At 45.3% G+C, this 11,053-nt stretch overlaps 2 protein-coding genes across 2 annotated transcripts in view; both read right to left on the bottom strand.

Annotated features, from left to right (window-relative positions):
• Positions 1-507, bottom strand: part of Atp6v0a4 (ATPase H+ transporting V0 subunit a4) — a 77,960-nt gene extending 77,453 nt beyond the window's left edge. The window contains exon 1 of the mRNA XM_055602050.1: positions 253-507. The gene's annotated coding sequence lies outside the window, so the exon portion shown is untranslated. The remainder of the gene's footprint in view (positions 1-252) is intronic.
• Positions 508-5,123: 4,616 nt separating this feature from the next.
• Positions 5,124-11,053, bottom strand: part of Kiaa1549 (KIAA1549 ortholog) — a 121,576-nt gene continuing 115,646 nt past the window's right edge. Inside the window, exons 19-20 of the mRNA XM_055602122.1 lie at positions 10,301-10,446; positions 5,124-8,368 (exon numbers count right to left, since the gene is read on the bottom strand). Of these exons, the coding sequence (XP_055458097.1) occupies positions 8,114-8,368; positions 10,301-10,446 (401 nt within the window). The 3' untranslated portion in view covers positions 5,124-8,113. The remainder of the gene's footprint in view (positions 8,369-10,300; positions 10,447-11,053) is intronic.

Below are 11,053 nucleotides of genomic sequence, written 5' to 3'. Positions count from 1 at the left end.
GGGGGGGGGGGGCGCACAGTGTTGATCACTGCAGCACTGGAAAGGCAGAGACAGATGAATCTGTTTAAGATCTACCGAGTGATAACACAGAGAAGCCCTGTCTAAAAAACAAACAAACAAACAGAAAGAGCAAGAGCAATCCCCACAAATACAAACAAAAACAAAAAGTTTAAAATCACTGGGTTTGTATGTTATCTCATTCAAATTTAGCTGTGTCTTGAAGAATATCTGTGGTTCCCAGATTTGACTTACTTTTCTGTGTGTCTGTGGATGTTGTTTGTGGCTAATGGGAATCGAACTCAGGTCCTCAGGCTTGATAGCAAGTCCTTTTACCCACTGAGCCATTTCTGTGGGCTGGTGGTTCTCAGACTTCCAATCGAGACAGTGAGCATCCTCTTTCTCTCACAGCCTTATAAGTTCTAAATCTTGTTCAGTCTCTGAATTCTGCTAAAATTAGTGTATCTGGCTTCTTTTAAGCAGTCACAGAAACACTTATTTTCACTAAAACACAACAACTAGTTCAGCTATACTTAATTCCTTTTTCGCTTAAGCTCTGCACTAACATTTTTCTTCAGAATTTTAAAATAGTAAATGAAAGAAACCACTTGAGAACTATGACCACATCACAGATCCCCAATCCAAATATTGACCTTCAACAGGAACTGTTAACGGAGCCTCCCAACCCGGCCTCTGTCCACGCTGTTACCTTGTAAGCTTTCAAATGGGGCTGGGTTAGCCTTTTGCAGCGCTAGGCTGCGGTGTGATGTACAAACAGTACATCAGTAACTACACCTCTGTGCTTTACCCAGACCTGCAGCTGTCATCTTTCCAGGCTCTAACATCGGAGGATTCAAACACACCCCACCCATATTCAAGCCAGATGGATGGATGGATAGCCGTGGGAGGTGAGAAAAGTGCTGGGGACCCAAGGAGGAGTCAAGTTACTAGATGATCAGCGCAGTTAGCAATAATAAGGTTTTGGTAAATGATCTCCCTCTGGAGCTGACTTCTCCTGTTGCCCCTTTACCTTAAGCTGTGCTGGACAGGGAGGTACCAACCAACAGATGAAGGGAGGGCTAAAAAATGACCAGTGCTTTGGGCATAGGATCAGGCCGACCTTCAAAACCTCAGCTGTTCCTAGTGACTGCTCTCTTGGCACTTTGGACCTGTTTACATGCAGAGCAGGTAAAATCTGGATAGGTCAAACATCCACCAACTCTCACAGCACTTCTGCTTTTGGTTTTAGTTTTTTGTTGTTTTTAATTCCTATTCTCTACAACATACTATGATATTTATCCAACATACTACACACACTGTATACAAAATACTATGGTATATATACTGTGGTGCTAAGGGACAAGCCGAGGGCCTTGTACTTAACAAGCCAAGTACATTACTGAGCTACAACCCTGCCCAGTACTTATTAATGAAAACTGTCAGATATATTGGAATATATGATTATTGAATATTCATGTACATTCTTATTTTTCTTTTAAAGACTTTTTTCTTGTTTTTATTTTTCAAGGTGGGGTTTCTCTGTGTAGGCTTGGCTGTCCTGGACTCGATTTGTAGTCCAGGTTGGCCTTGAACCCAGTGATCTGCCTGCCTCTGCCTCCCAGAGTACTGGGATTACAGGCGTGCACCACCAAGCCCGGCTGAAGATTTTTTTCAAGTCTGCTTAAACATTAATAATGTTCTATATTCCTGCTATTAGATTTTTAAATATTTTCAATTTTTACTATTCTTTCCCTTGTGTGTGCGTGTGTACATGCATGGAGGTCCAAGCACAACATACAAGACTTAGTTCTTTCCATCATGTGGGCTCTGGGGATCAAATCCAGATAGTGACGCTTGGGGAAAAGTGTACTTCTTGGTAAGGCATGCGACAGCCAAGTTTTTATGTTCAATTAGTGTGTGTGTGTGTGTGTGTGTGTGTGTGTGTGAATGCTGGTGCACACTTGGCCAAGCAGCACCTGTGAAAACCACCTTGTTGAGGCAGGATCTCTCTTTCAGTCGCCACAGAACATACTCCTGTCCTGAGAGCTTCCTGGTGATTCCCCCATCTGACTGTAGGAGTGCCGGGATCAGAGATGCATGCCACCATGTCCAGCATTCTTACTGGGTTCTAGGCCCGAACCTGGGTCATTAAGTTTACACAGCCTGCACCTTTAGATTGCTGAGTCATCTCCCTTAGCCACTATTAAAAAACACTTTTTATTTTCATGTTTTGAACCATCCGAGTCTTCCTATTGGCTTGCATTGCCTGTTGCTTGTTCTGAGTGTCCCTTTCTGGTCATTATTTTGCTGGCGCTAAGAACTGACCCAAAGGCCCCAAATACACTAGGCTCAGCTCCCATTAACTTAAACTTTTGAGACAGAATCTCAATGTGTTGACTACACTGGCCTCAAGCTCACAGGCCTCCTGCCTCAGCCCCCAGAATGCCAGGATTACAGACAGCTGCGTACCACTGTACCTGGCTGAATTCTCCTTTAAGAGTTATTTTCTCTGGGACGTGAAACAGCCATGATATACCCTGTCAAGATTAGATTGTTTGCGTATTTTTAAATAAAGTTGTAAAATGACGAGGAGGGTTTCGGAATCTTATCCATAGCTCTATTAGTGAGGTCTTTTACACAGCGCCGTCAACCACAGACTTTTAGATTTTATCAGCATTTTCCTATTTGTGGTCTCAGGCTTCTACCTAGAATTCCATGTTTTTCTTAGGTTCCCAGTGTTCTCAGTTCTTCTGCTGTCTTGAGTTGCCAGGGAGTTTTGTTTTCTTCTGTTTCAAAAACAACCCCTGGTTGACTCTATTTGTTCTCTTTTCAAGGTGGAATGAGCTTTGCTCTTCTTATTTGCCTGTTTAAACTAGTGTCCTATTCTTTTCATTCTGCCTGCATCTGCTTAGAGGATGCCTCGGCTGAGCCTCTGGGCAGCAGTAAAGTGGGCATGGCAATGGTGCCATGCCCACACTGGGTGTTCTCAGCAGGCACTCAAAATTCAGAGAACAAAGGTCAGGGGAGGGGGTGTTAACCTTATTTGACAAACTACAATTGTGTTGCAAAGGAATAAACCAGAAAGTATCACTTCGACACCAATTCGTAGCATTTATTGACATTTCCATTTAAAATGCTAGGAAAGCTGTAAAAATTGTAAACATGGAAACCAAACACTTGCATAAATTATTTCCAAACTCTACAGCACATTAGAAAACAGTGCAGCTAATTGAAGGGTAGAAACATAACTGACAAACAGAAGGGCGGGCTCAGTCGCTAAATCACACACCACACTGAGTTTTAAGTGCCCGTTTGAGATCAGCAGACCGTGATTGTCAAGTTGCAGTCTTGATGCCACAATTGGCCCAATTTACTCTGCAGTTTTGTATATTAACACGCATTATCTACCATGAGGGTGCAGAAAGTCAGAACACGCACCTCAACCAAGTCGACATCCGGAGCAGCATGGTAGAGCAAGCTTCCCTGAGAATGCTAGCTCTTGTCTCTGGCTCCTCTCTACTCCACAGGGAGCTGTTCAGAGAGGCCAGGAAAACCCACCGCTGTTGTTTCTGAACCAACTCCCTGGTGCTCAGAACGCCTGAACTAATGACCAGAAACCTTGGTTCCTCTGGAACTTCCTGCTTTTTTCCTTACAACATCAGCAGAACTTTAAAGACTGGCCTTAGCCAGATTCCCAAACTGCGTATTTGGGAATCCTGAGTACTTGAAATCTTGTGGGCATAAGAAAGGATATCAGTGATGCTCTAAGTAATCACTGAAGTGGCCCCAAAGCAGGAAAACCCAGGCACAAAGCAGGGAGCCTGTATCGTGACCTGCCTTGTGGGACTCCGACCTGGGAGGAGCAGATCAGAGGCAGACACATTCACTGCTCCTCTTGTGTCCTGGCTGGTTTTTAACCGATTCGTGTTCCCAAAGGCATTTACTATTTTTTTTTTCTACACTTCAATGCTGCTGTGTGTTCTTAAGATAATTCTTGAGTGTCCTATTACACACACAGGCATGAATTAACACTATACCATGACGGTTCAGTTTTCAAGTCTTTAATCCGGACAAAAGAATTCTAGTTTAAACACCCACAATTACCACCCCAGCCCCTCCCCCACAAAATAAACCACCTGAAATGTGCACCATTCTTGTTTACTAGGTGACGAGTGTAAGCCTATATATTTCATGAGAATGTTACAACAGAGGCCCACAAAAACCCTCTCACCTGTTCCAGGAACGCCTGTAATGGGCTGGACTAAATGACAAGGCTGAATGGACTGTCCCATACAGGCATGTTTGTGCTCACGGTTGGAGAAGCAGACTTCCTCATACTCCTGCCTGGATTAGATGTGGACGAGCAGGCTCTGGTGACTTACTTCAGAGGTAGAAAAGACATGGCGAGAACTCCACTCAGAAGCACCCTGCCCTGTGCCCAGAACCTTGACCCAACTCCTTCTAAGTGTGCAGTTTATTCCCATCTAAGAATCCAGGATGAAGAGGCCAAGGGAAGCCCAAGGAATGATTAACTCACAAAATCCTGCCAAAACAGTCCTGGGGGCTGGCTTGGTTATAGAGTACTCACCAAGACCTGAAACTGCAGTGAACACTCTCTGTACAAGAATGCAGCGAATTACTGGTTTCAGCCTGAAACCTTCCAGGCATATTTGCACCTATGCTTTGGGTCACTGAACTCATGCCTTCAAAATTTCAACTTTGCAAAATCCTACTGCTTAAAAGCCATGTGCTTTCAGAATCTCAATGTTCACGCTCTGAAATGAAAAAAAAAAAAAAAAAAAAACTGGAGGAAAGCATGGACGTGCACATAAAGAAGCCACAACCTGCTGAAGACCACAAAGGTCCCACCTCAACACCACTGACTTACTTGAGAGCAGACAGCGGCAGTCCTTGGTCTCTGACCTCCCTTCCCCCACACTGGGGCTCTTCCTAGGCAGATCCTCACCAGCCTGACATCTGCTTGCTGCATTACTGGACATGTTTCCTTCCAACACTACTTCCTCTCTTTGGATCGAGGGTTCCCTTTCAGTGACAGAGTACACAATTCCTAACCCTTTCCCAGGATAACTGTGAGGGTCAGCCCTTGCTGTATCACCACTGGCTTGAGTAACATCACAGTGGCTTCTCCTGTAAAATCTCATCTATCCCAAACACACAACTTCTGTGACTTCTGAATATCCAACACACCCGTGTCCTTCGCATTTTATGGCTACCTAAGACACCTTGCTTATCTACAGCTTCCATCTTTTTACGCCTGTCTGTACTAGCCAGCTTAGATTCTAAGATCTCTTGGAAGACAAGGCTTGTGTCTGGTGACCTATTTAGTGTTAGAAACTGCAGAAAGTCAGGAGCAAAAACAATGCTTCACGGGTGACCTTTGACGCTGACAAAGGAAGTGGTAAGTCTGAAGCAAACAGCAGTAGCAGCAGTCATGCTGGGCATTCAGTTTTGTTCTGATAACCTACCTGTGACCCCAGACACTGGCAGATCACAGCACAGCACATTATCCATGTCACAACATTCACACAAACGACCTCTTACATGTTCACAGTGACTGAGTCTCCTCCTCCAGGGTGTCTGCAAGCAGACCACACTTGATTTTTAGAAGCAAAGATCCTATGAGGTGTGTGTGTTGGGGGGTGGGGGGATATGGTCTTGTTGATAACAAGAATGACATACAGAAGGAACTGGACACAAGAAATTAGCAACTACGGAGACCGAAAAAAAAAAGCACTTCTCCAAGCACTCTGTCCTAAAATTCTGACTCAAGTTTTGCAGTTTGTGTTTCTCAAAGGACCTCCTAAGATTAGGAGAAAAGGACAGGCATTAAACTTTTCATTTTGGGGTGCTTTAGTATGTGGAACACCAAAGTTACACACGTTGAGCAGGACCTTTTTCAGGGGAGCACACTGGATGACTGACTGGACGCCTGCTGGACATGGCCTATCCCACAGCAGTTTCAGTGTGGTACACCTGCTGTGCAGGGTGTTTAGGGGAAAGGAGTGCAAACCGAGTGTGCTTTAAGTAACCAACAACTGAGCACTGACGCTCCCAAAGGGCCCGAGTGCAAACTACACCCTACCTTTGGTTGTGACACCTGTTTAAAGGTGTATGGGTGTATCTCTTCTAAGAGTAAAAATACAGGTAGAATCCCTTTATGACAATTTCAAAGGCATCGAAATTGCTGTTGTCGTCACATCCTCTGACACCGAGACTCATTTTGGCAGAGTACAAAGGAGGTGATCATTTTTTAGGACACTCTATCTCCAAAAACACTCATGACACGGGCTGAGAAAGGGCCATTTATTCTGTGTGTTTTATGACTTGGATCTCTCACACAGTGTCACACTAAAATTCTGCCTGGATATTTGAGACTTGGTTGTTTGAGTGGCTTGGAAAGAAGATTTTCCAGCTTAGGAAGGTAAGTATTAAATCAAGACTAACAAATAAGCCCAGAGAGGGGCCTCTTCCTGCGTGCTCTACAGAGTGCCTGCGGGTCCCCCCGCCCCTCCCCGTACACCTTCTCAGCTGGAGTGTACACGGAAGTGCTGGCTGCACCAGTTTCCAGTGTCCTTGTGTCCTGAGACTGACTGAGAAGGGCAGAACCAATACTGCAGCCATGACTACAGTCTGGGTGCTTGTGTAGCTGTTCCCAAGTTCGTGAAACTTAAGCCGAGCTCCCTAAACTCTACCCCATCATCTGCTGTTCAATCAAAAGTATTCATTCATCTAATAAAGAGGCTTAAGACTCCCGTTAGCCTGCAATTTCCCGGAGTTTCATTCAGGCATCAGAGTACAGAATGACATGGAGTCAGAGGCTGAGCAATGTGACTTCAGAAGTGCACTGTGAGATGACCGCTCTCTGGCCTAAAGTGAATGAGACAGTTTTCAGACAAAGAAATAATAGCAAAATAAAAAATGGGGGAAACTCTCATTTCCTTTGTTGTCTCAAAACTCTGTGTTTGTTCAGTTGTCAGAGGATGACAGGAACAAAGGTCCACTGCCAGCCTGGAACTCAGGGAACCTGACTCTACTGGGTACATTCAGGGCAACTGGGTGGTCCTAACAACCATCAAAGAGAATGTCTGCTTCCCCAAGACACCTCATTCAAATACAACCTGTGAGCAAATTGTCAGTGAAGTACAAGGACCTGGCAGTTAGGACCTCCCAACAGCTTCCTTCTATAGGATGGACCTCACTGAGACGCAGTGACATGTCACCAACAGTTGGGTGAGCCCAACAAATAAACAGCAAATACAACTAAGACTGGAAATCTTAAAGTCTGATATGTATTTTGAATAAGCAAATAAATACTAAGCTTCCCCCTCCTCAGTGCAGGAGTTTTTTTTTTTCTTCCCCCCACCCAGAACACAATAAAACCGCCAACATACTCTTCTACTGCAAAAGCCACGGTTGTATTCACAGGCAGAAAGGTGAAGGGCCCTCAGAGCTGTAGCACCAGAAGAAGGAGAAAGAACGCAGGCGATGGCTTTGTTTGAAATCACCAGGCTCCACAACCTACCATTAGGTTTCTCACTAGTAGCTCTTTAAGATTACCAAACAGTCCCAGGATGTTGTGTTAATATTACTATTAAAATAAGTTCCTATGAAGGAAAAGAGGGATCAAGCTGTTACTAAAATGTCTTGAAATCTCTCTTCTCAGGAAACAGCAGTGGGGTGTTGCGCGTGCCAGTCAGGTTCCCAAGGAAGTGCTGCCCCATCCATCCCTAACCATCTATAGGTTTTAACCTCTTGCCTTTGAAAGAGAAAACTAACTTAGCATTTTTGTTAGCTTAGGTTTGTGTTTTGGTTTGTGTGTGTGTGTGTGTGTGTGTGTGTGAAGTGCTGGCTTTTGGCCTGAAGTACACACATTTTGACTGAACCAAAGTGGTCACCAAATCGCCAAGCCAGTAAAAGTCCCATGAGTTGTCTGTGTGACTTTACGGCATCCTCTAAAATTGCAACTTGTTCTCTTCCTTGGGCAGCTTGCCCGGAGATGCTGCTTCCGGCTCTTGCAGACACCCACTCAGTTGATTTCCTTTTGGTCTTGCTTCCACAGGAAGCAGATACTTGGCAAACCTGCAAGGGAGGCTGATCAGCTGTGGAAGCTCTGTACTGAGCCCTGTTTCTGAGAGAGCCGCAGGAGCTCCTCTCGGATCGCTTTGATGAGGGAGGCAGAGGAGTGGCCAGGCTGCAGGTCCTCTGTGGAGCTGGTGGGGTAGCCCAGCCCCGGGCCCTGCAGCCCTCGGTGGGTGACGTTCCCTGGAGGGGCTGAGGGCTCCCTGCCCGAAGTCCTTGGCACCTGAAACAGCGGTGAAGAAGAATACTCTTGATGTCCAAGCATGTGGGTCTGAAAGACACGGTAAACATTATTACACTTCCCACGTGAGAACAAGAGAAAGAGCAAATTCACACTGGCCTGGGCACACCAAGTTGTCCACCACCAATCTCCTGCCAACTCCCTCTGTTCTCTATGTGGACCCTGCCACCCGAGTCCCTTTGTGCTGGGTGTAGGGTGAGTGCAGGAGCTGCTCCAGGCGTCTGGTTCATAGGGAGAACAGAGAGAGCGCCAGGAGCTGAAAAGGACAAGTGGGGGACATGTAAGATGATATCCCAAAGTGGAGGCAGTGAAGGAACCTGACCAAGGGCATGGTGAGAACCCGTCTCTATTCTGGTGCCCAGGAAGTATACATAAGGACACACTGGGGCTTCAGGCCAAAGCTGATCACGAAGTCACTTTCCACTTCTTCTGTTTTTGAGTCAAGGTGACCCTATCCTTAGAACTCATCATCCTACCTTCACTAACTACTAAGATTTCAGGAGGGTTCTCCATGCCCAGCCTCATATTCCATCTTTTCCATCAAGCACTTTTTAGAGCCTTTTTAGAAAGGAGGCTATTTTTACTAGAAGATATTAGTTCTTCCAAAATTGGCAGACTGTGAATTGATTTGGCATTATTTTTGGCAAGAATGATTCCATTTTCCAGTTTCGTTTTGTTTTTTGTAAAAAAAAAAAAAAAAAAAAAAATCTCTGGTCAGTGAACTAAATCAGTATGTAGTTTAGTATGCTAAATCACAGGCCAGTGTACTAAATTACAGGTCAATTTCTAAACCACTGTACAGCTCTAAACGTGAGGCAAACATAGCCTCCTGGCTCCAGCTTCCCCACAGAGTGATGAAGAAACTCTTCCAAGTGACCACTGCTGGATTTAGTAGAAAGCCCACACTACTTCACAATACTTCGTGAAATGAAGCGGTCACATTAACAACAGAAAATTCATCATTACACTTTAAGCAGACCTCTTAGATTGTAAGCCTACAAACAATCATACTCTTATAGTTCAATTTCCTTTCACTAAATGAAAGTTTCCAATTGTGAAGTCAGAGTGTGATCCAAGTATGGCCACTGAGAGGGTAAGAAGTTGGAACACAACAATGAGATTTTTAAAAAGGCATGTTTGGGTTCACAGTCTCAAAATAACCCAAGATAGAAAAGTCTTTAAAAAAAAAAAGCTACTTTCTTTTCTTTTGTGTTTGCATGTGCGTGTGCACCTGCATGTGGGTGTGCGTGTGTACATTTCCATGTTAATGAGTTCCCACTGAGGCCAGAAGAGGACATCAGATCCACTGCAGCTGAAGTTCCTAGTATTTGAGAGCCACTGGACATGGGTTCTAGAATTCAAACTCTGGTCCTCATGATTGAGCAGCAAGTGCTGAACCATCTCTCTGGCCACATAAATTTCTTGAAAATATCAGAAAAGTCCTTGCAGAGATGAATGGTGCTCATGCTGAGTAGCTAGAAACCCAGAGAACCACAGATGGCTTGGGATGCCCTAGGTGTTATCATCCACAAGCCAGTAAGGACACAGAAAAGGTAAGGCCGTGAACAGCTACAGTGGTCACAGCAAAGAAGCAGTCTGGATTTTATTCAGATCTGTAACTTGAAGCCTGCCTCAAGGAGAATCAGTCATTCCAAAAGTGGGAGTTTACCAAACTGCAAGCACAACCAAGCCAAGGCAAGAGGAATGGGAAAAGGAAGCCCTGTTTAGCATAGCTTTTAAACAGTGTCAAAGGCAGTCAGGCCTCGTGGCATATGTCTTTGATTCAATACTGGGGAGGCAGAGGCAGGTGTATCGCTGTGAGTTCAAGGCCAGCCTTGTCTACAGAGTGAGTTCCAGGACAGCCAGGGCTACAGAGAAACAGAAAGAGTGTCAAAGTAGAAGCAGCTATACAGAGTGACTGTGTGCGAGTTCTACCTGATGGCCCAAGCTCCAGATACTCACAGCTTCTCTTCGTCCTGCCTCCTCCTCCCCGTACACAGGCCAGCCTGGTCCCCCGTACTGGCTGCCTCTGCCAGGAGGAATTTCCACAGGCTGGGCCCCGATTCTGCTTGCAATTCCCACCTGGGTCAGATGCTGGATCTGGGACCCTGAAAGGAACACACAGCAGTGACCAGGCCAGCATCTATAGGAAGATTGCAGAGGGTGACACCTTCAGCTCTGACCATGGCCTCCTTTGAGCACAGGGGAAAATAGGTCTTTTTCAAACTCGGTGCTAATGTCGAACATTCCCAGAAGTGGCATTCCTAAGAGAGCAGGAGGGAGAGCTCTCAACAAAATGCTCTTAACTTCCCATCCACAGCCAGTATCTGAGGATGAGGGTCACAGAAGGTCCTTGAAAGGCACAGAATGTTTGCAGGCTGTAAAGAAGCTGAAAACTGGCACCTTCTTGCTTACAGCTTTGATATTCACAAGGACCTGAATATGATGTGCTTTTTTCTTAAAAAGCGGATGACAAAATTATTTAAATTCAGAATGTTTGATATATTACATGTTTCTATAACAGCCACAGCACAAGTTACCCCCCCCCCCCCCCCGCCTACAGGCAAGAGGCATTGAAGGCAGGGGAAGCCAGTGGCTTTTGGGGACTAATTCCCTACACCCAGGCATTAGCTTGCACGTGGCTCCAAAGGCCAAGTGTTTGTCTTACTCTCTTTGGCACATGGAAATAACCGTACACTGCAATCAAGGAAGAAA

The sequence above is a fragment of the Psammomys obesus genome, unplaced genomic scaffold (assembly GCF_907164565.1).
Source record: "Psammomys obesus unplaced genomic scaffold, mPsaObe1.curated_primary_1811, whole genome shotgun sequence".
Taxonomy (NCBI): Eukaryota; Metazoa; Chordata; class Mammalia; order Rodentia; family Muridae; genus Psammomys; species Psammomys obesus.
This window is presented reverse-complemented; position numbering and strand designations above follow the sequence as displayed.